The sequence below is a fragment of the Lepidochelys kempii genome, chromosome 16, assembly GCF_965140265.1.
Source record: "Lepidochelys kempii isolate rLepKem1 chromosome 16, rLepKem1.hap2, whole genome shotgun sequence".
NCBI lineage: Eukaryota > Metazoa > Chordata > Testudines > Cheloniidae > Lepidochelys > Lepidochelys kempii.
Window position 1 is genome coordinate 25416259 of NC_133271.1, and position 23991 is coordinate 25440249.

Here is a 23991-nt window from a genome sequence, read left to right on the forward strand (position 1 = left end):
TGTCCTCTGCTGAAATGATTTTTAACTGTATAGTACTACTCAGCAAAAGAAGAACAGAATACTCTCACAAAACTGTGACTCAGACCTTTGTTATGCTAACACTAGAATACCCATAGGTCTTAACCCAGAATTACAAAACTTTAAAATGAATACAATTCATTTAAAAACAGATATTGCCAATAATGTGCAATTTATTTTAGTGACTGTTTTAGTGCTGGGAAAAAACTCCTCAGCACAGGTACAGAATGAGTAGCAGCTGGGCAAGAGTCACCCACATCTACTCACCAATATGTTTCAATCCTGTTATAGAGGGACCACCTCCGAGGGTGAAAGTGGAATTCAGCCCTCTGCCTTAGCGGAGACTACCAACAAGTGGACCAATTAATGCAAAATAACAGTGGTTTTTGTTTGGTAATGAACATCTGATCACCAGAAGGAAGTGGTCTGAGACACACCAAACTAATTTCACACAGATCACCTAAGAGCTGCCAGATGGTAACAACGTTCAGCCATTATTGATCTGGGCTGGATTTGAAGTGATGATCTACAGTAAGAGGCTCTAACAAAAGGTCTTAAAACAAGATGTAAGAACATCGCAGGAAGGAATGTCAGAGGAAGTTATACAGCCAATCTATTTAACAAGCATATTATACTCCTTCCCTCACACTGACCCTGCATCCTGAATCCCCAAGGACTTCACAAACAAATATTTCCAAGAGGCCATATATCTAATCATGTCATCTTGTGCAATTATTGAATGCAGGCAAACCAAAGAAATACAAATGTGGGGCAAAAAATGGTAATTAATGCAAAAGAGGTGGCCGTAGCCCAGAGCTGAACGATTGAAGAGGACATTACATTAATGATGGACTCCACTTAGAGACACGATTAGAACACTGCTCCCTGAAAAGGAACTGCACTTAGAACAAAAATGTAGCACTTGCAAAAACATAAGGAGCAGAACAAAAATTGGTTCCATGACTGAGACACATAAAATAGTCTAGGGAAAAAAAACCTATTTACTTGAAGCGTGTAAACCCTTGATTGTTCTATAAAAACTCCTAAGATTTTTAGTGTACCACACAACTAGCGTCTAATATTTTTACAGCAATCCACCTACTTCCCTGAGATTTTAAATGTACACTTGTGTTACCACAACATTTAATTTGCATTTAATCATTCCAAGGCCAGGGAAGTGTGATGCTTACACATTTATTGTAGACAGAAAATCTTAAGAGATTAGGGTCATGTTATATTCTGTATAGCAGCTGTTCAGTTACTAAATTAGTTAATTCCCTGTTTAGTCCACACCCAACTGCTGACAAGGACAAGATAGCAAAATAACCACCTGGATCTTCCCGCAAAGTGTCGCAACAAGTCTAAAGTTCCTGAACACATTTTTAGAAAAATAAAAGGATTCTTTTCATCTCCAGATTTCCAGTCGGAGAATTGGCTCTGGGAAACGTCACATCAAATGCACTTGCAGTGTGGCTACATGAACTCTCTCACAGGACAACTGTGCAGCAGGAGCTGTACTCTATATCTGCTGTCCATCTCTGGAGCCCTTTCCTACTATTTCATGCCTCTCTTTAGGAGGTACTGAATCATGGTGGTACCCAAGTACTACCCTGGCACCCAGTGAGATCCAAATGAAAACAAGTCAGCAATTCAGGCTAAGCACTCTGTTGCTCTAACTCAATGGTTTTCAAACTGGGGTCTGCAGACCATGTCTAAGATTTCCAAAGAGGGTCACGCTTTTACTTGAAACTTTTTAGGGATCCGCAAATGAAAAAGGTTGAAAACCACTACTCTAACTTATTAACATTAACTTCTAGATCGGTATGTTATTGAATCAGAAAATAGAGAAGGGCACTATTACACTATTTAAGATACCGTCTTGATGGGATGTCATAAATGTCAACACTTTAGTATCCTTCTCTCCCCCAAAAGGGCCAGCATGTCTCACCCACTGTACACTTGTAAATCTTCAATATTGTTTTCAGATATTGCAGTTACTTCTTTTAATGTCACTTGGGACTAAGTTTAACACTTCAGTATACAGTGGGTAGTGCTGGGTAAAAACAACTGGTAGTCAAATCAATACTAGCCAGCCCTTTCACTGGATGGTCTGTCTCTGATTTGCATTAGTCACTAGATACTACCCAAAAAGAAAAGGAGTATTTGTGGCACCTTAGAGACTAAGGAATTTATTTGAGCATAAGCTTTTGTGAGCTACAGCTTTCTTCATCAGATACAGCATCCCAAGGGAAGCAGAATGAGCACTTGTTTGGGAGCAATTAAATTAGGACTGGGCAAAGCATACAAAACTGCTAAACTCTGATGGCAAGAAAAGTCTCACTTCATACGTTAGCCGCTTTAGAGCTGGTTTCTAAAGTATCTTAAGCAAGTCTTCAGCAGCAGCTGGAAACTTCTAATCTAACTTGTAGCAATACAGTGGGAATGGAGGAAAGAATCAAGGGTCAGGAAACAGGCAATGTTTTAAGCAAGTATATTAACCTCTTTATCCACTAACTCTTTGCCAAGGTACCACACAAGGCTCTGAAGGCTTAACAGCTCCTAAATATTCCAGACATCTCCAGAAATACTTAATCTGCCATACATTATTGAATGCTGCTGATTTTAATGGATAGCAGAGACACAGGTGCGGTGGAGGAGCAGCAGTCAGAGCTGAGAACTTCAAAAGTCAACAAATTAAGACCTAACGTGCCTCCAGGTTACCAGCACTGCGATTTGCGGAAGTTAAAGCAGTTCAGACTTACTCGGTTATCTTCGGATCCAAGTTCCCAATCCACAGCCGATGGCCCTCCTGCAGAGAGCCCTCGGAGAGGATGGACGCGTTCTCCAAAGGCAGGGTTTTGATTTCCGCCGCCATCAATCTCTGCGTATGAGAAATGAAATCCTGACGCACTGAGTGACAGCTGCGAGACAGCCCGGGGGGAGCAGAGCCGCCGCTTCCCTCCCACCTTCGCCCGGGCCGGGCCGGGTTAGCGACCCCAGGACGGGGGCTGTTTATTTAAGCGGGGACACAGAAAGCCAAGGGGGGTTCTGGGGAGAAAGGAGCCCGGGCAGGGGACACGGTGACCCCACCGCAGGAAACCAGAGGCGGGCCCGGACTCGCACAGGGGCACGGGTGGGCGAGGGACGGGGTGGGGGAGGGCACAGAGAAAGGCCAGGCCGGGGGGGGGGGGGTCAGGAGGCCGGGGGGGGCTCAGGAGGCCGGGGGGGGGCTAGACACTGTGCTGGGGGGGGACATGAGCCTGGGGGTGGCAGCAGGGGGAGGCGGGGCGAGGCCGGGGGCTGTTGCCATGGTGAGGCCGGGGGCGACGCTGGCAGGAGTAGGCCGGGCTCACAGGGCCCGGGCGGGGGCGCCGGGCCGGGCCGGGCCGGGCCGGGCCCCAGGGCCGGCGGCCGCACTCACCATGGGTCCGGCACTCCAGACCGGCGCTGCCAGCGGCGGCGGCCTTCACTCCCCTAGGCCCCGCCCCCTCCCTGAGAGGAGGGGCACGCCACGCCAACGTCTGACGTAAGGACGTGTCGCAGGTGGGTGACGTTGGCGCGGCGTGCGGCGCGGGGCTGAGCGGCGAGTGGGAGCGCGGGGCCGCGCTGCGGGGACCGGGAGACCGAGCAACGGCAACCAGAGCAGTGGGCGGGGCTTAAGGTCCGGGGCGGGGCTGAGCGAGCATGGGGGCGGCCTGAGAGTGGGGGCGGGACTGTGCAGGCAGCGTGAGCGCAGGGCACCTGGGGGCGGGGCGGTGGAGCTGTGTTCCATGGGGGCGGGGCTGGAGAACAGGGGCGGGGCTACACGCTATGGGGCGGGGCTGTGTACCACCGGGGCGGGGCTGGGGAACAGTGGGTGGGGCTATTCACCATGGGGGAGAGCTCCGGAGCAGGGGGTGGTTCTAGGATAAGGGGCGGGGCTTGCATTATGGGGCAGGGCTGGTAGTGGTTGGGGCTATGCACCATGGGGCAGAACGCCAGGAGCAGGGGGTGGGCGAAGGGGCGGGGCTTGTACCGGGGGCGGGGCTTGGAGTGCAGGGGGTGGGGCAGGGTTAAGTGGTGGGCAGGGGAGGTGCTCCTGAGGCCAGGGGCCCTCTTGGCCTAGGTTTCTGACACAGGGCTTCATAAGGGGTGTGTAAGGGTCAGGGAGGTGGGGGAGTCTGTTAAGCATGAGGTGCCTGGGGTGATCTGTAAAACCCAGCCCCTGGCATCTTGTGGCTGGTAAAGATCCCCAGGCATTGATATCACTGTGTGAACTCCTCCCCAGAGCCCAAAACAGGAAAGTATCTTCTGCCTGCCTAATTTCCTATTGCTGTTTTTAGCTGGGTGTGGTATTCCTCACTTCCTGTCCTAAACTGCAGGGCAGCATTGCTGTGTGGCTACTAACCTGCCACCACATTCTTCTCTGTCTTTCCGTCTTCAGTTGTTGCCAATTCTCCCAATTGTTCGGTCTCGCACTAGGCGTTATTTTTACGTAAGTCTCAGCTCCTGGATTCATGTGAATTCAGGAGAATCCCAACTGTCATTTAATTTTTTTACAAAGGTTCGTGGCTGACCTGGTCACAGAAAAATGCTTGAAAATGTGACCTATCTGTACCCTAGAGGTTCAAAAGCAAGAAGGCAAAATAAAAGAACCCCACATTTATTATTTATTAATAAATCGTATTTTTAAGTCAATCTCATAATATTCAAACGGTTGGGGTTGGCAGTAGTGTATTATTATTGTTATTTACTTGTTTTGTGGGAGCATTTTGGAAGCTCGGACAAACGGTCCCTGTTGTATTGTGTGTGGTAAAGAAAAGACAAGTAACAGAGAAAACAGTCCTGCTCCCAGAGAACTTAGAATCCAAGTGTCACAGAGGAAGCAGAAGTTGGACAAAACAGACAAAAGAAACATAAAAACAGCCATAGTGGGTCAGACCAATGGTAGCCCAGTATCCTGTCTCTGACAGTGGCCAGTGCCAGAGCTTCAGGGGGAAGTGTACAGAACAGGGCAATTATAGAATGATCCACTCCCAGCTTCTGTCAGTCAGAGGTTTAGTGTTGCCCTGAGTGTGGGTTTGCATCCCTGACCAACATGGCTAATAGCCACTGATGGATGTACCTTCCCCAGGGTCTTGTTCTGTTTGTACAGTGCCTAGCACAATAGGGTCCTGGCCTAAGTACTACTGCCATACAAATAATATATAGTCATCATTATTTTAAAAACAGGAAGGGGATTGAGGGATTCTAGAGTCTCAAATTTTTTGCCACCGAATTTTGTGTTTAAATCTGTATGCGACTGACATATTTAAAAGCATCTTGTCAAAAATGTGGTCATACCTGTGTTTCGAGTTTCCATCTTAATGCAGCCTCCACATCTCCTTGGCAGATGTCAATATTAATGCTATATGAGTATATTGGATCCAGTCATCCTGCCATTGAAATCAGCAGCAAAACTGCATTGATTCATTAGGACCAGAAGCAGGCCTGTTGTCCTCTGATCATTATCATGGACTGACAGTTTGATATTAAACTTGAAACCATTTTTACACGACGATTGTAGAAGACTGTTCTCGTATCTCCCATTTTTCGCTTTTCCAGGTGAACGAAAGAGTAGTTGTATGCCATGGCCATGGCATTAAGGTGTCTCCGTCAGCTGCCTCCCCTGTTTCATAATTCTCTCTCAGGACTAGTAAGGCCACCCCTGCAAGTACCTTTGAGGCATACAACCCTGATGCTGAATGGCTGCAGGCAGTGTGTGGTCCACCAGACAATACTGACCAGACATCTAGCTACCAAGAAAGCCAAAGGTAAAGAAAGAAGCCTCTTTACTAGAATTTGCCATTTCTAATTATGTATCCATACTTTGCTGAAAGTAGGATTTCCGTCCTGATGTCACTTACACCTTAATGAACATTCCCCTTCCACCTTTTTTTCTCTGGGAAGTACCTTTATTTTGGTGACCAGAACATTTTATTTTCTTCAAAACGCTCTAATATTTTTAGTCCTTGCGCAGCTGAAATTTAATTTTAAAATGCTCACTTAGCACTCTTGTTGCCATCAAGGTGACTATTTGCATGAGTAAGGCCATTAATCCCTGATCTGGAAAGGAATCTCGCAAGAGTCCACACCTGTAGAGATCTTTGCAGGATCAGGTCATTAATTAGCAATCTTCACATTCCATATTGAAATTAGTGTTGCAAAACACACAGCGCATGATGTGCAAATACATTTTGGATCACAGGCTTATCATTTACCATCTTAAAAATATATACTTCAATTTATGCTAACCTCCAGTTACTAATCTGAAAGTAATTGCAATGGCTCCTTTTTGTTTTCTAATGTGATAGTTCAGTAAGAGACCATGGTGTTGTCAGTGGTACAGAAATTAATTGTGTGTGCAATTTTCAGCTAAAGGTAAAGGGCAGACCCAAGCTAGAGTGAATATTAATGCTGCCTTAGTTGAAGATATTATCAGTCTCGGGGAAGTAAATGGCGAAATGAAGGCAGTGATGGAAGCCCTTAAGGAAGAATTCGGGAAAAATCTCAATATAAGAACCTCACCAGGTCAGTAACTTGCTTATATAATTCTCTACTGTCTATAAATAAATCCGCTGAGCCTTTCCAGCCCAGATCTGTGTCTTTCATTTTCTGTAAATTGATTTTCTTTTTATTGAGTTACTCACTGGGTACCCAATTACTGCAACCTTGAGATCCCCAACTAAAGACTTTCTTCACCCTGAGCTTGACCAGGAAGAATCCATTTTTGTTAATAACTTCCTGAAAATGGCTTTTGTAAGTGGGAGATGTCAAAAATGTCTAACTGAACTGTTTGCAGATGTGATGAAGAAGCAAGTTGTCAGCTAATGGTGCAGTAGGGCAGGAAAAATCCAATTGCCATTAAATTAGCCTTTTGGAAATTGCCATCAGCCTGGTGTCTGGCATATGCAGACTTCTTCTACAATGCATATTTGTGGTTAGTGACCTTTACAAACCCTGTTCAGTGAATTTTGTGTTCATAAAGAAACGTGAATATATTTGACCAAGCTACAGTTACTCTAGCACACTGAATACACACATTTGTAATGCGTATCCAGTTTCAGGGAGAAAACTTAAACAATGGCCAAATATGGATCATTCACCACCCCAACTCAGTCTCTAATGGAGTAAGAATGGGCAGCTCAATTGCTTAACGATTTATTTTAACCTCAGTTATTTTTTTTTTTAAATCATACTGATAAAGTGCCCCGTCTCCCCTGTGCTTTCTGGCCTGTTAACATTTTGCAGCAGAAACTACAAAGCAGATTAAGGGGATCTTAGAGTGAAATAAAATACTTTAAATTAGACAGTGAACTGCACCTCCTGTGGGGATTTAGGAAAGAATCTGGGGGCACAGAGGAACACCGTCAGCTTAAAAATCATATAAATCTCCTGTACCTGTGTTATAAGAGGTTAGATCATTTATACTGCAAGAATTTTAAATACTTAATTTCCACCTTACTAGTTATGTTCTTCCTTTACCATTTTCATTCTGTCAGTTTATTAGTCAGTTTCACTTTCTGGTTTTCATGCACTAGCATAATCCTGTGAAGTTTGGATTGCAAAAACCATAGGGGGATATATAAATACAAACTAGGACTGCTTGTTCTGCAAGGGAAGAACAGACCTATTTTAAAAATATATGGTTTTTTCTTCTAATGTCTGAATGCATAATATGAAGAAGTAGGAGTATGAATGCATATTATAATTTCAATGCTGTTCAGTTTTTTTAAACATAAAAGTGCTGTGTAATATTGACATGCCATTGTTATTTCGGTTTATTTTTCAGGCACTCTTGATCATATAACTGTGACAACAAACGATGGAAAGTTTCCATTAAACCAGCTTGGACAAATCTCGCTGAAATCTCCTCAGCTCATTCTAGTAAATATGGCTAGTTTTCCAGAGGTACGTGGACATGATTGAAGGGATATGAAAATCCAAATGGAAGGAAAAGGGGACTGAGCAGCTCAGAGGCACAAGCGTTTTATCTCCTTTCAAAACCAAAAGGAGTATAATTACTGTAGGAATAATGGGATGAAACTGAGCAAAGGAAAATTTAGACTGAATGGGGCACATTCCACCCCAGTAGAATTAGCACAATTCTTATTGACTTCATTCTGGATCAGTATCACTTCCTGATCTTACAGTCACAGAATGAAATGTTTCACTACTGAATGTACGTGTTCACTTTCCTGTGTTTTGGGTACCTCACCTTCGAAGCAGCGCTGGAATGTCGCCATTGCTACATGATGCACCCACTATATCAAGATTGAATTTGGCACAATATCGTGGGGAAAGTCCTGAGAGAGCTCTTTTAGCCTTGTGGAATAATTTCCTATCACTTGAGTCATTTAAAACTGGCCTGAATAAAGCTAGAGATAATATAGAGGAAAATTCTGCTTTGGCAGAATTTTGCTTTGCCGTGGCCTAAAAGGTGTTTCCCTCTCCAGTATCTGTGTCACATACAGCGCTCTTTGCACACACACGACCTCCCATTGACTCATCAGGAATTATGCATACAGTAAGAATGCTAGATCTGTCCTGCTATTTATGCCAGCCCACCTCCTGATGAAGACTAGTCTATATCATGAAACCATTACGTGGTGGTAGAGGACTGAAGCTCCTATGAAAGTTATTTGTCTTTCACTTGTGTCGATGGCAGCCTCTGAAAGTTTGTGGCAAAAATAGCATATCCACTTCTGAATAGATTGTGCCACTCCCATAGTGGAGCAAAGTTGGGCATTTAATTTCCACCATTATCAGTCCCACAGAGAGGGCTTTTGCTCAGAAAAGTGACTGTAAAGTGTCCCATTGGGCTCTATAGATCCTAGTTAGTATTAGTGGGCACAGGGTCAGCCATTGCCCCAGCTCTAGAACTGGATGTTAGCCAACATTTATTTATCTTTATTTTTCAAAGGCTTCTCCCAATTAATTAAGCCAGCAAAATCTCCAAGGAGGTCGTTACAGGGCACTTCATGCCACAAGGCTTCTTAAAACATATCCAGTGCATGATAACTTTTAAGAATTATGGGCCCAATCCTGTGAGCTGTTCAGATCTAGGTTCCACTAGAGCTGAACCTCCAAAATTTACAGGTGAGAAGGTTGGAATAAGTCATTGTGGGACTCAGCCCATCCACAGTGAGGAAGTGAGAATGGCTTTGAACCAAATGCTTAGAAATGGAATATGGTTCTCTGTATCATCACCCCAAATCTAGTTATTCCCCAAACCAGGTACCACTTCCGATAAAGTGAGCTGTAGCTTACGAAAGCTTATGTTCAGATAAATTTGGTAGTCTCTAAGGTGCCACAAGTCCTCCTTTTCTTTTTGCAAATACAGACTAACACAGCTGCTACTCTGAAACCTGTCACTTAACCCTTGACCACCAGCTCTATACTTCTCTAGCTGAGGTAGTTATGTAATCTCTTTGACGGAAATAACCTGGGGCTACTGCTTGGATGTATGAGGATAGGTTAATGCCTAGATAACTTCATGCACGTATTGACCTGGATGTGTTGTTTACAGCATCTGTCTCACCCTTGCATTGTATCAAACAAAGAATAAACATTCATAGAATATCAGGGTTGGAAGGGACCTCAGGAGGTCATCTAGTCCAACCCCCTGCTCAAAGCAGGACCAATTCCCAATTTTTGGCCTGGATCCCTAAATGGCCCCCTTGAGGATTGAACTCACAACCCTGTGTTTAGCAGGCCAATGCTAAAACCACTGAGCTATCACTTCCCCCAATAACATTATGTCAAAAGAGCATGTGAGAGAAAAGCACAGTGGAAATGGACCCCCGGGCCAAACCCCGTTTGCCTTAGTCATGTGCAAGGTTTAGAAAAAACAATTAGATGTTTTGTGAGTTTTTTGTTTTTCTAACAGGAACAGTTCATTTGCTGGAACAGGGTGGGGGTAATGTTGTAGTATTTTTCCCCTTCCTCTGTCTCAGCCAATGTATATGTTAAACAATATTGCTTTAACTGAGCGTTTCCTTCCCATAGCCCAGACACTGGTTTATAACATCACATGTTTATGGCTTTAAAATGCTGAGCTAATCCACTAGAGGTTTTCTCTGTTCTCAATGTCTTTAGCATTTCTTAACTTTTAAGTCCACGTAAATGCTCGCAATTGTGTTTTACACCACATTGACACAATGCTCGTTTGCATGCACGTGCAACGCAGTGCCCGGGAGTGCCTGGGCAGAGGAATGGTGCATGCCGTAGCTGTCCAGCTATTGTAGCAGTCTGCAGCTAAAGTTAATGGTACGAAAAGAAGAGCAGAAACAGCAGCGCTACTTTAAGGAAACTTAATACTGTTGGGAAAAAACCCTAGGCTAGTTTTCTTCTGTTATTGCCCATGTTAAAGAATGAAATAAATGGACAGGGCATGATGGAAATTTGCTACCAGAGTGTCTGATAAAATGACATTTTAACTATAACGTGACCACAGTGTTTGACTATTTGATCAGAAATCACTCAACAGTGGAACCCAACAAAAGTTCAGTTTGGGATTGATCGAGGTTGCTTTCAAATGGGCCGGTTAATGCTTGCTGTTTCTGAATATGATGCACACTCTTTGCATCCTTCCCGAAACATCAGATCTCCAAATGCTGTACTAAACAAGAACTGATTACGTGCTTTCCAAGATGCCACACCACATCTCATGGGATAGAGAGGATTGTAACCAAACCTTGCATTTGGAAGGGATAATTTTTGTTAAAGAGGCAGGTTTGTCTTTCATGGATCATACAGAGATAAAATGAAGCAAAAGATGTATGCATTTGAGACTAACTTGTGTAGAAAGGGATCTGTGCTCTGATGAAGCAGGGCAGCTCCCTCTAACATTATAGTGGGTCCCTCAAGAAGTTCTCTTACAGGTGAATTTTAATATGGGAGATGGCTATTAAATATCGTGTCTAAAGCCCTGATTCAGCAGAGCATTTAAGCACATGCTTAGCTTCAAGCACCTGAATGCTTGGGTCCATTCTCAGTGTTTTTCTCTCGTGCTCTTTTGACTTGACTTTATTTTGCATTTGAGACAATACAAGTACCAAATAGATGCTGTAAAACAACGCAAACAGGTCAGTGAATCCACAGCACTTAAATGCTTAAGTACTCTGCTGAATCAGGGTCTAAATAGATTGTCAAGCCCTGTGTACCAAATTCATCTCTGGCGTTGAACCGTTGAAGACGACTGGATTCATCCCCATCAGCCCGGTTCCTTTAGGTAACATTGTAACCCTGTTTGTCTTTACTCCAATAATATGTGACATGGAAGCTGTTGGATAGGTTTGGATCACTTCACTGTTTACCAAGCATACCTGTTGTGTTGGGCCAAGTGACTTTCCAGCGCTGTCCTGTGTACAGGTACCTTGCCTTCAACGAAGTACTGGATTGCTGGCATTGCCACATTATGCTGGCATGCAGCAGCCACCGGGGAAAGAGTTATAATAAGTAAATAATAAATTATGAGACACTTAAATAAATACAACTGAGCCTGGTTGTAAAAGCACTGGTTGCATTCCTCAGCCACAAACTAATGTCTGGATTTAACCCAACTTGATTGTAGTGCCGCATGAGTTAAATTAGTAACTTTTCTAAATTGGCACTGTGCAATTTCTAGTGTAAAACATTCAACTAGAATTTTTAAAGGCAGAGAATCTTTCATCTCCCTTTTCCCCAGTCCAGGCTCTCCTATGGGGATTTATTGTGGTTTTGATCTGCATTGCCTCAAAGCATTCAAATAGTTTCAAAGAAGCAAAACTGTTTTCTTTTGTTGTTGCTTTCTCCCCCTCCCCACTCCCTAATACTCTGGTACCAAGAATGGACGTAGTTTGCAATTCCATTTGATCAAAGCACTCTGCACCAATGTAACTTCCTGATCGTACTGGTAACAGAACTAAATGTTTCCATGTTCTGGTGAGATGGATTGCCAGCTATCAACAGAGTTCTGGCATCTGGTAATAATTATTTACTAATTCCTTTTACCTTTTGATCTGGTTTACAGAGTACAGCTGCAGCTATCAAGGCTATAAGGGAGAGTGGAATGAACCTGAACCCGGAAGTAGATGGGATAATAATTCGGGTGCCAGTTCCTAAGTAAGTAATTATAATGACTGTCTGTCTAAATTCATGGTTATGTGAGATGATGTAATGGGCTGCAGTGGATTTCATTTGTGATCCTGGTGCATATTCTCCGGAGGATAAGAATGCATGGTTACTGTAAGGTCTTGACACAGTCGCTTTGCGTATTGCTACATCTGGGATTTAAAAAAACCCAAGCCTTTAAGAAATATCTGATGGAACCTCTTCCAAGTGTCAAGCCAGTGGTTCCTGCGAATTCTCCAGCATTGCAGTATCCATTCTTTTGATACATGGGGCTCTGCCTCACTGTTTTCCAGTTTCCCCCCTGCGCAGAAGGGAGTTGGGCAGTGGATGGCTGCTGCATTTAACAAGGCATCAGAGGCAATGGCCAGGCACCTTAAAGTCAAACTCTCCTAAGAGAGCTGAATTGAGTACCCCGTTCAAGGCCTGATTCACCACTGCCTTTCTGTAAATAGCTGGAGTTACGCCAGCATATAACCACACTGATGCAATGATGAATCAGTAACATGGAGATGAACCGTCATCCAGCCACCAAAGGAGTGGCAGGAGGGAGTGATGGCCAAGCAGGGAACTTGTAATTTTCTGCTTCTTTCACTATTTCCATTTAACTGCTATGCAGGATTGCTGTACAGCTGTTAAACAGCTGTCAAGTTCTACCCCAGAGGCAGCTGCATTACAGTGGTGCCTGAAACAGTTCCTGTATTTATAGCAGTACGAATCCAGAGTAAGTCCATTCACTTCTGGATACAAACCAATGTACTGGAGTGCAGAACATAAGAACAGCCATACTGGGTCAGATCAAAGGTCCACCTAGCTCAGCATCCTGTCTGCGGACAGTGGCCAATGCCAGGTGCCCCAGAGGGAATGAACAGAACAGGTAATCATCAAGTGATCCATCCCCTGTCGCCCATTCCCAGCTTCTGGCAAAATGTCTGTCATAGTTATGGGCAGATATCTGTTGTGTACTTGAGATGAATTAGGGTCTGATCCATCTCCCACTGAAGTCCACAGTCACAGAAGAGCTGATGCTGGGAGGGGCAGACATCAGTGTATGTTACAGCCTCAGCCCATCAGGATGCTCTGAAGATTTGTGATGTATCTCCGTTTTATTAGGAATTTAATTATGCAGATTACACCACAAAAAAAACCCCAACAGGCCAATCAGAGCATGGCTTTATTTTTATTCATTCTGACTTCCATAAATGCTTATCCACAGATCTAGACACGTGGTTAGGGCACTAACCTAGTACTTGGGAGACCTGGGTTCAAATTTCTGCTCTGCCACAAACTTCCTGGGACCTTGGGCAAGTCCTTTAGCCTCTCTGTGTCCTCATCTGTACAATGGGGATAACAGCCGTGTCCTGCCTTACAAGAGTGCAGTGAGGATTATAAATTAAAGATTGTGAGGCACTACTGTCCTATGGAATGAGGGCCAGATAGGTACCTAAGATAGACATAAACGTTGCAAAAATACAGACAATTGGCATTCCAAGCCCAGTGAATTAGGGCCCGCATCTCTGAGAATGGTCTGGAACAACTTGCATAAGGGCCCCTGATAGAGTCTTACCATATATTATGTATATTTCCAAGTAGGTGACTTTGGATAAGAATAGACAAATTAAAGTTTGCTTGTATTACAGATCTGCTTAAAGAAATTACATTACGTTTCAAGTATTTCAATCAGAGAAGTCTCTAATTGCTGTTGTCTGTTGCTTTGAGGGAAGCTGAGTGGAATTTTCATTCCATTTGCTGGTTTTCTTTCTTTCATATGCTCTCTCCCCTTCCCTGTTTCCTAAGGAGTGGCAGGACGGAAGAGGAGGGCACTATTATCTTCATAATTGCCTAGGATCTTGGGTTGCCACACAGTATTGTTAATGGGCACTCAGTGAATATGAATTACAGGGGAGAAGAAATCCAGAAATCAGTAAATCCTTTAAAAACAAAAAAGTGTTGTCAAACAAGTGTGTATGTTCTGTCACTTTCTTTTGTGGTGCTGCAGATGAGGCGGAGTTCCAGTCATGTTGCCTGTCTACCCATACGGTCAGCACTAGGAAATCTGTCCGGCTTATTTCATCGTCCCCTCTGGGGTATCACTGCTGTCATTCCTAGTTTCATTTTTCCTGGGTGTTTGGCAGGTCAGGGAGTCCCAGTTTAACAGAACATAGTCTCTCTCTCTCTCAGTCTCAGTTCTGACTGAGGACAGATGACCAGCAGGTTGCCACATAAGTTCAGATTCACGCTTCCCACGTGTTCTCTTGTGACAAGACTAAATATTAACAGGTTCGACTAGCCTTTAAAAAGGGACAGTGTTAACTTGATTAGTTTCAAAACAATTACTTATAAAAAAATCCAGTTTTTGATAAAGGTACCTTTTTAAATAGTATGCCCTGGATTTTTTTAAATTCTTTAAGTTTTTATAATTTTTTTTCTGCTTCCTGATATTTACAAAGGAAAAACTCACTGACAAGTCAAGAGAATCAGTGAAATTGACTATGCAAAAGTGATGTCAAATGTGCATAGTAAAAAACCCGAGATGTTTTCCTTTTATCTTTCTTCAGAAAGTGTTATTTTAGGTGTTTTTTGTACTTCCAGTAAATCCAATACTTTCCACACAGAAATGTGATTGATCATGTTTGACAGTGTCCCTTTAAAGTGACGTTATTGGACTACAAATCATTTTTAAAAAAAATCCAACTATTGTACTGTCAAATGTCAGGTGGTGTTGATAACACAGGTAATTTCTGTCCTGATCCAGCAACCAGATACATGTGGTCAAATTTGCATCCACATCGATCCAGTTGCATGATCACAGCCTGCGATTATTATAATGGAAAAATTTCACAATCTAATTTACTTTTCTCTGTCTATTCTATTTGTTTTGTTTTTGCATTTCCCTCAGCTTAGACAACAAATAGAGACTAGTCACCTTTATTTTTGTCTACTTTCACTTTCATGTCAATTTCCCTTTTAGGGCCTTGGGCACAAACCTGCTTCAGTGTTTGTGTCGCAAACACTGCATGGGCAATGTTTATTTGTATTAAAAAAAGTTTCTGTTCCAGTTTAAAAAATAAAACTTGAGAAAATTTCTATCAGTTTGATTTCTCAGCCAAATCTGACCTGACGTTGTGCCCTTTGTGGTATTGCCTCCTGGCTACAGCCATCTCTTTTTAGATCTATTGTGAGAGACTGGATGTTGTTTATAAATTAGTAATATTTTTACACACACTTGACTGAAAGTCCAGTGAGTCATTTGAAAGTTCAGTGACTCTGCTTTAATTCTTTTATTTAAGAAGTACCCACAGTCCCCAGTATGGGGCAAACAGGCTCATGAAATGTCATTTGAAAAAACAAAGTGTTTTGGAACCTTGTACTCCAATTCTTTCATCATAACAAAAATATGTCATTCTCACCTAGTACTGGGTAATTCATCTTGCACATTAACTTTCAACATGTATCTCAAATCATACAAGCAGAGTATCCAGTTGCGCCTGTGTACCTCTATCTGATCCCTCTCACTCACAGGAAATTCCTATAATTTATGATACAAAACCATTCTTACCAATGTAAACGTCTTTCAGCAGAGACCAGAAGTGGCCCGCATTGTTTTCCCTCTGTGTTTGTGCATGTGCCCCAGGCTCATAAGAGAGCATCGAGATGTGGCCGTGTTTGGATAACTGGCAACTGACTGAAAGAAACAAAGAGGAGACATCACTAGCAATCTGAGCCCTGCACACTTTTAAAAATATTGGGTTTAAATAGCGAGGGTTCGGCCCTGGTTATCTGCTCGCAGCTCTATGTTGGGGGTGATGTGAAGCGGCACCACCCCAGTAGGAGCCTCCTGGAGTTCCAAGGGTGGGGAGTGTCCACGCCCCAGCACAGAGCCAGTTCTATGGGCTGGTGTGAAAGGGAGGCGGAGAAGGGGCAAGCACCTTGCCCCTTTTCGTCACTTCTGATTAGACATCTCAGGCTTCTCTTACAGCAGTTCCCTTTAAAGAGGAGATAGGGACAACAGTTCCTACATCCAAAACGAAATGTGCCCAGATCACCTGTGAGGTTAGCAGATCTGGTGCCAGAATCGCCACGTTCAAGGGAATGGATGGCCTTTGAAACCAGCAGCCTCGCATTGATGAATTCCTTAGCAGGAGCAGCGGCTGCCTGAAAGAAATAGACGTTTTTGTAGCATTATTGGTGGTAGGAGCTCAGAACCTATATATAATCTCAGTGGAATGTAAAACCCACAAAGAAAGCTCTATGTCACTACACATTGTTAAACAGAAATGGGCATTAATAAAGACAGACAAGGAGATGTGTGACCCTGTGCCAAGCAGCATAGGAAATCTGGCAGCACTGCATAAACAAACATTTCCTTAAAGGTTCAGCAGCCCTGAGCAGCTGAGTGATACCCTCAGCACAATCCACAAAACATTTACACATGTGGGGAGGTGAGCAGCAAATCACAAACTGGATCTACCGCACGTGGGGAGCTCTAGCCACAGACCAACACACCCTCTGCCTAGCAGGGAAGTAAGTGAAAAGAGTCATGTAGAAATTTCCAATGTCCAGAGTAGCAGACAGAGATGCTCCCCTGAAACACTGTCTGGGAATCTGACCTCTTTTACCCCTATTTCTGAACAGTATAACTAGATAAATTAATGGAGAAGAGGTCCATTAATGGCTATTAGCTAAGATGGTCAGGGATGCAACCGCAGACTCTAGGTGTCCCTAAACCTCCAACTGCAAGAAGCTGGGACTGAACAACCGAGGATGGATCACTTGATAATTGCCCTGTTCTGTTCATTCCCTCTGAAGCACCTGGCATTGGCCACTGTTGGAGGACAGGATCTTGGACTAGATGGACATTGATCAGACCCATATGGCCGTTCTTATGAACAGACTGTGCTGTTTTGGTATGTGGCTGTTTTCTGGTTCATAACTTTCAGAAGAGAAGCCCTGAAAGGATTGGTGTTCTGATTCATAGTTTCTCCCTCCTAGGTCAATGGCTCAAATGCAGGCTCAGGTCTAAGATGACAGATGTTTGCCCTGTGTGAAATAAACTGGTCACCTTCATCCAGGCATCTCCATCACCAGACTTATGGGCACAGTCACTCTTCCCGTGGCCACAGCTCAGCAGAGGAAACAAAGGGCTAGGGAGGCAAACTGCCTGCCTCCAGACCTCAGCTGCAGCACGTTAACAGAGCAGTGCAGTCGTGAAGCGGATCTGTCCTGGACTACGGTCTGTGGGTCTGTTAAATGCTGCACTTTTTACAGACACTAAATTCATTCCTAATAATAATTTAATAATCAGCTCTGGAAATAAATGAATGAGCCTGTGATTGGTCAGGGCCTCTGCAAACATCTGCCTTGAGCAACTTGGCTGTGGAGCGAAGAAACCAAAGGGAATGTGGCTTATCAGGCTGTGAGTGAGCTAGGAAAGGGTTCAGAAACTGCTCGGGTAATGAAAGACTCTTTGTAATTAATACCCGCAAAGAGGCAGAGCTAACATTGCTATGGGAACCCTAACTCCCCATTTCCTGATTTCCGCGCAGGAAGAGCCTTGTCTTTAATGTTGCAGTGACCTAGTCTGTTGCAGTCAATTTCTAAATACTCCTGTGAAATGTTTATTCTGCAATATCTCCCACTAGCAGACAGGCATTCTCTTGCTAATGATATGTAGCACTTGCAACAGGCTTTTCATCTTCAAGTCACTTTGAAAACATTTACTAAATAATTAATCCTCACAATAGGTGCTGTCAGAGCCCCATTTTCCACACTGGGAGAGTGAGGTATCAAGAGATTAAATGACTTGACCAGGGCCTCTGAGGGTGACAGGGTCTCTGCAGCTCCAGTGCCCCGTTCTTATGCTCAGGATCCTAGATGCCTCTCCTTTCTGATCTAGAAACTGAAGCAACTGGGGAATCATGGGAGTTTTCCCTGTGTTTGTCTGCAGCTCCTGACCCACTGTGAGGAGCTGAGTGTCTGAATTACAAGTCTGGTTTGAAACCTCAGTCTGCTAGAGTTGGATACAAATAAATTGAAATCATTATTTTAGAAAATTTTGCAATATTGGTCTCTTCTCAAACAGCGTGTTAAATACGATCACAGTGGAAATACCAGTCTGGTTCCCGCATGCTCGTGAAGAACTGGAAAATGGCTGAATAAAGAGATTCACCCTGTAAGCTGTATAACTCCCAGATATAGTTTTCAGACTATTCCAGTTGCAAGGAGAGGTTAAGGGGTTTCCTCCTGCCCCTTCACAGCTTTACAGCAGGATTAAACTTTTCAGCTCAGCATCTCAAGTTTTGAGGTTGATATTCCCTCTTCACTCTTGCAGATGCCTTGGCAGCACAAAAAAGAAAAGCCTAAACATTTCAGCATGGTTTTCAGGCACTGCACAGAAAACCATAAACGTAATAAGATCTGATCCAAATCCCTAAGCTACTGCCATGCTTGTTGCCTTCCACTCCAGTCCTGAGACTTACATGACTTAGTTTGAAAGGTGTCGGTCCCAGACCCAGGAGGAACTGTTTGAAAGAGGCCAGTGTGGACAGGATCAGTGGATTGTACTTCCTCAGCTTGCCAGTTTATCCTGCACACACATAATATCACAATGAACAGATCAGTTACATGCTACGCCTAACGCCCTTTACTTCTCCCTGATTAGGGTAACAAGAGAACACCGTGAAAGCCTGGCTAAACTCGCCAAACAGCTTACGAACAAGGGTAAGGACTCTTTGCGAAAGGTCCGGAGTAACGCTGTGAACCAAGTGAAGAAGGCCAAGAGCACAGTGTCTGAAGACACCATTAAGCTGGTAGAAAAGCAGGTATTTTTTCTCCCCAGCAGTGCGTTGCATATGTTTCCTGACTCCCTTGGGACAGGGCCATGAGGGAGAAGATCCAGCTGTGCTAGACTTTGGTAACAAAAACGCAGATTTCAGGAAACACTTGTTAGGAGCTGGGTTTGAGGGGGGGCTGAGGTGGGCCTGGCCCTTTTTTGTGTTTTTTTTTTAAATAAGTCATAACTGCTGCTCTCTCTGCCTTCCGCAGAGCGATTTTGGCTTTGTTCAAACCTGAAACTTAGAGTCAACTTTGGGGCATGAACCTGTGCAAATTGAAGGGGGGAGGGTAGTAAAGGTTCCCACAAACCTTCAGTAGCCTGACAAGCCTACTGTAGCAGCATGTGCCAAATACGCAGGCCAGCAGGGTGGCCAGAGTCCAGCCCTGCTGCTTGAATCTTCACTGGCAGTTTTATCACCATCATTTATGCAATGCCGTAAGTGCACATAGACTTTGCAAGCACATAGGGCCAGATCATCAGCTGGTGGGAGTCGACAATGCTCCATTGACTGCAATGAAATTAACACTAATCAAACATTAGTAACCTTGCACTATGCTATGGCTTTGTGGCTAGATTCAGCAAGATACTAAAGCACATACCTAACTTTAAGCAGATGGGCAGTCTCACTGAAGTCAGTTACTCATGCTTAAGATTAGGCACATGCCTAAGTACCCTGCTGAATAAAGGCCTCTAACTGCAAGATATTATTTGTTAGCAGTAAACCCTAGGAATATAGCAGAGAGCACTCCTTTGCATGCTCGCTGCTGGTAGAAGTTAACTTTAGCTTCGTCTACACTATGAGCTAGGGGTGGGATTTTCCTGCTTGGGCTAGCGCGAGAATAAACAGCAGTGCAGTCGTGGTAACACGGGCAGTGGTACTGGAAGCACGGCTGAGCTATTACATTTACTCTGCTATCTCTACTCGCACTGGTTCCGTGAGAGCACGTGGAATCCCAGCCCTAGCTCATGGGATAGACAAAGCCATAGTAGCATTAGCTGTTGCCGTGATGGGGATGTTTTGGTGTTAAACAGGAATTATCTTCTGAATGTGTCAGTGTGCCCAAAAGCTGGTGCTGTGGACACCTTTGATAAACACTTCCTGGCATAAAAGTTTGTGCAAGCAAAAAGAGGAGCTCTTCCAGAGCAGTCAGATGGCTTCTTGTATTTGTGGGGTCAGTGTCTCAGCTCAGATTTTGCTTGTGCCAGGGATTTTCAACATGAGGCAAGCTCACCTCCCACGTACCTGGAATCCTAGGAAACTGGGGACCAAATTGATATTAGACCCTTCTACATAGGCCCTGTAAGATTGGAGCAGGCAGAACCTAAATTTGCACACAAATAGCGATGGTATGTGCCCAATAGTCACCTCTGCCTGTATTGCACATGCAAATTCCCATCGCACACTTACACATGGCTTTTGCACCCAAATAGGTGCATGCACAACTCTGGCCACCACAATTTAGGAGGTTCCTTTGAAATTTTGGCCTGTCTCCACTCTTATTACCATGATTCTGGAGCACCAGGTTGGGCTTTTGGAATAGTGCTGCGTTCCCCATGACAGAGGGGAGTAAATCAGTCTGGTACTCGATTTGCAAATAAAAGCAAAAGCTTCTACTAGCAGACTGCGGCTGCTGCTGTGCAATTCATTACAACAGCAGGAAGGCTACGACGAGTAAGGAGATGAGTCCTTTACGTTCTGGCTCTGACATCTGGTGGCCTCCAGTTTCACCGACAGACTGTCCCACCACGTTAGGTCTATTAAATAAGGACTTGGCAGAGCAACTGATCAGTCTCAGCCAAGAGCTTTTCACTAGGAGCCTTTCAGAGACCGGCAGGGATTGTACGGAGAGTAGGTTAAATGTTGGGTGTGTGTGGGTGTGGGAGAGTCAGCCACTGACGGGATCTGGCTAAAGGAGAACTGGATGCTGATGGAGGAGTCAGACAGGTCACTCGACATACCGCGTGGCAATGCTCAAACCCAATCAGCCATAACTATACCACTGAGAACGCCCGTGCTGAGTTCCATTTCTGTGCCCTTTACCAAACATTAATTACAACACGCCTGTGCTGTGAAGAGGTGCTATCATTTTACAGCTGGGGAAATGGAGGCACAGAGAAGTGACTTGCCCAAGGCTGCAGCAGGAAATAGTGTCAGAGCTAGGATTAGAAATCAGGAGATCCCGTTTCCAAGACATGTGTGCTCAGACCATTCCTCGTGCACCTGTTATTGTGTTGGTGGGAAGATGCATCTGTCGGGGTTTTGACAGCTTGTGAAATGTATTTGTGATCTTCCACATACAGTCAGTTGGCTTCTAGTCTCAGTTACTCCAAGAACAAGAACATTCCACTGACCTCAGAGGAGTGACTGGATATACACCGAGAACGGAATTTAGCCTGCTGGCTTGCTTTGGAGCTTGGGCTTTGTGTTAGGAATTGCCTGTGTCCCATCTTTACAAGGATCTAACTCAAGGCCATGTTATGTTGCTACAGATCCAGCAAATGACAGATGACACTGCAGCAGAGATGGACAAGCTCCTGGCAGGGAAGACCAAGGAGCTCCTCGGCTGAGTGCAGCTTGGACAGACACAGTCAGCAGTGACTATGGCCTGCAGAGAACCACAGACCAAATGCTCCATGCTTGGTCGTAGCAGCTTAGTGTGACTGGCAGGACGGACTGGGTCGTACCTCATGAACAGAGTTATGCTGTGATTACTCAGGGGATTGGCCCATAATCATTGTTGGGGGTGGGTGAATCTAGTCTGTATTTCATTGATTCAAACAATGACAACTGAATTTGGATAAAATAAGGTTAAGAGGAACTGAGGAATACTGGGCGCAATGGCTCTTAGTTGTCAGCCTTCACCATGGCAGCAGCTTCTCTCTGCCACTGGCATTAAAGCACTGAGGGGTGGGGTTGTCAGATTAATGCATGTTTGTCCCCTTTGCAGATCTCTTTCTTACACTTCCTACCATGAAATTCCCACTTAGAGCCTGTCTACACTAGGGTCAATTGCTCTGTGTTGTATCAGTGTTGCTACTGGATACAGACAGGGCCTTAAAGTCAATAGCAGCAAGCAGGGCCACCCAGCCCTAAAGCCTGCCATTCTGCAGGTGTTTCCCCCAGGGGCTTGGCTGAAACTCATGCATTGGACAAGGGCACTGCATAGATTTGTCCCAGCGGAACAGGAGTGCTCAAAAACCACGGCTTTCACTAGCTAGAGTCCAGCCACACTGAGCAGAAGGTTGGTCTCGCAGGATCCTCCTTTCAGAGAAGGCCCCATGTACCTCACAATTCTGAAGGCTCTACCTGGAGCCTTCCCAGGCTCCTTTGGGTTCCAGCTGCCCCTAACCATAATGCTGGGGGAAGAAAGGGAAGCGATTAAGGGAAACCCACATGTTCATTGCCCTGCTGTGAACCAGGTCGTTTGTTTTCAGCTAAAATAAAATCAAAAGGAGACGTTAAAATCCAGACCAGGCAGTTCCCTGTCACTCCATCCCCTTCCCTTTGCAGGAGAGTTTACGTTTCGTTCACCTGTGGCCTGGCCCCTGTTTACGCAAAGGCTCCCAGCTCGATGTGTTGGACGGGTTGCACACACCTGGCAGAGCAGCCCAAATCTCTTAGTGGCTGAATGAGGCTGCAGTTACGTCTAGCAAAACCACAAAGCTCGATGGCTTGTGTGACGCACGTTGATGGGCTCAGGCCAGTCCGCAATGGACCAGTGTGCACGTCAGGGGTAGGTTGCGGGGGAACAGTGCAGTGAGCCTCACGTCTGTTGGCACCCTTAGCAGAGAAGCCAAGGAGACTGGATGACTCTGTACCCGTTGAGGTGTAGAGAGAGGCACGCTGGGAGGGGTGGGGCAGGGAGGATGGTATTTCGGTTCCCCAGGCTGTAGCAGTTTCATGGATACAGAGAAGATTTGAAACTCCCAAGCTGTCAATCCAGCAGCTTTGGCCAGCACTAAGCTCACCTAACGAGAACTCGAAAGCACCGTGCTAGACGCCTCCTGAAAGCCACATTCCGGCCCCCACTCTGACTGCAGGGTCTCAGTTTCCAATGGGAATCATGTGCACGGTTTGAGGCATGGGGGGAGCAGAACTTGCTCTAAATGCTGGATGCTTTGTAGCAGCTTCCTGCCCCTCATTATCGGCAGGTACGTCCCAAGAACACAGTTTATCTTCATAAACAGAGGAAATGATGAATTATGGAGTAACCCTGCTCCAAAGGCCGTTTGGTTCTGAGCAGCGCCGAGTTCTCTGTAGTCTTTAAATAAACAACCAAAAAAAAAAAAAAAAGAAAGTTATTTTGTCCACAGAGCAGGGGGCGGGGGCTGGAATGAAAGATTTTCTATACTTGGGCCCCACATGTCAACAATTTCTCTGCTTTGTGTATTTTGGCCGAAAGCGTCTATCATGATAAATGAATAAAGGAAAATGGTAAGCCCAAGGCGGTTACACGGCTCAGCAAATTGCTTTCAGCTGATTACTTTATTTCTTTTGACATTTATCAAATAGTTTTTTGGTTTGGGGGTTTTTTTTAACCCGTCACCAAGGCTGCTGGGCTGCACCAACAGAAGAGCTCCCCTCGTACCTACATAAAGGTGACTGTGGGGAACAATGCCCGTGCTCCTAGATCCACCTTTATGTGGAGCAGACATGAGAGTTCAGAAGCACTTCCACTAATTGCAGCACGACCGAACCCGGCCTGACATTCCAACGACTCTCACCTATTCCAGGGCTGGCTGTGCACACCTCATCTACTGTCATGCTTAGAGGAAACCTGTGGGGAGAGAAAGGCATTGTGGGGGTTGGTCATGGGCTCCTGCTGCTGCCCGCCACATACCTCCCAAAGCCGTTGATGGAGCTCCAGACAGTGCCTGTTGTTTCTGGGAGCCATTAGGTGGAGAGGTTTCAGAGTAACAGCCGTGTTAGTCTGTATTCGCAAAAAGAAAAGGAGCACTTGTGGCACCTTAAGAGATTAACCAATTTATTTGAGCATAAGTTTTCGTGA

The 23991-nt window shown here is 44.8% G+C and overlaps 2 protein-coding genes across 5 annotated transcripts in view; one reads left to right on the forward strand and one right to left on the reverse strand.

The window, feature by feature from the left end:
- Nucleotides 1-3570, reverse strand: part of RBM18 (RNA binding motif protein 18) — an 18634-nt gene extending 15064 nt beyond the window's left edge. The window contains exons 1-2 of the mRNA XM_073314104.1: nucleotides 3440-3570; nucleotides 2781-2899 (exon numbers count right to left, since the gene is read on the reverse strand). Of these exons, the coding sequence (XP_073170205.1) occupies nucleotides 2781-2899; nucleotides 3440-3442 (122 nt within the window). The 5' untranslated portion in view covers nucleotides 3443-3570. The remainder of the gene's footprint in view (nucleotides 1-2780; nucleotides 2900-3439) is intronic.
- MRRF (mitochondrial ribosome recycling factor) lies at nucleotides 3542-23427 on the forward strand. 4 transcript variants are annotated; one of them, XM_073314102.1, is made up of 7 exons: nucleotides 3542-3561; nucleotides 5602-5810; nucleotides 6412-6567; nucleotides 7829-7947; nucleotides 12050-12141; nucleotides 18809-18968; nucleotides 21473-23427. In XM_073314102.1, the coding sequence occupies exons 2-7, from the start codon at nucleotides 5627-5629 to the stop codon at nucleotides 21548-21550; spliced, it is 789 nt and encodes a 262-aa protein (XP_073170203.1). In that variant the 5' UTR covers nucleotides 3542-3561; nucleotides 5602-5626; the 3' UTR covers nucleotides 21551-23427. The 4 variants fall into 4 exon arrangements, 3 of the variants coding, with proteins under 3 accessions (XP_073170203.1, XP_073170202.1, XP_073170204.1); XR_012155238.1 differs by lacking the exons at nucleotides 3542-3561; nucleotides 21473-23427 and adding exons at nucleotides 3570-3679; nucleotides 16957-17054 and having other exon boundaries at nucleotides 18809-18888; XM_073314101.1 differs by lacking the exon at nucleotides 3542-3561 and adding an exon at nucleotides 3570-3679.
- The last annotated feature ends 564 nt before the right edge of the window (nucleotides 23428-23991 follow it).

Coding starts and splice junctions, on each gene's coding strand:
- MRRF (XM_073314102.1), top strand. CDS start 5,627: ATGGCCATGGCATTAAGGTGTCTCCGTCAGCTGCCTCCCCTGTTTCAT. Junction 12,142..18,808: donor ATTCGGGTGCCAGTTCCTAA/GTAAGTAATTAT, acceptor CTCCCTGATTAG/GGTAACAAGAGAACACCGTG. Junction 18,969..21,472: donor TTAAGCTGGTAGAAAAGCAG/GTATTTTTTCTC, acceptor ATGTTGCTACAG/ATCCAGCAAATGACAGATGA.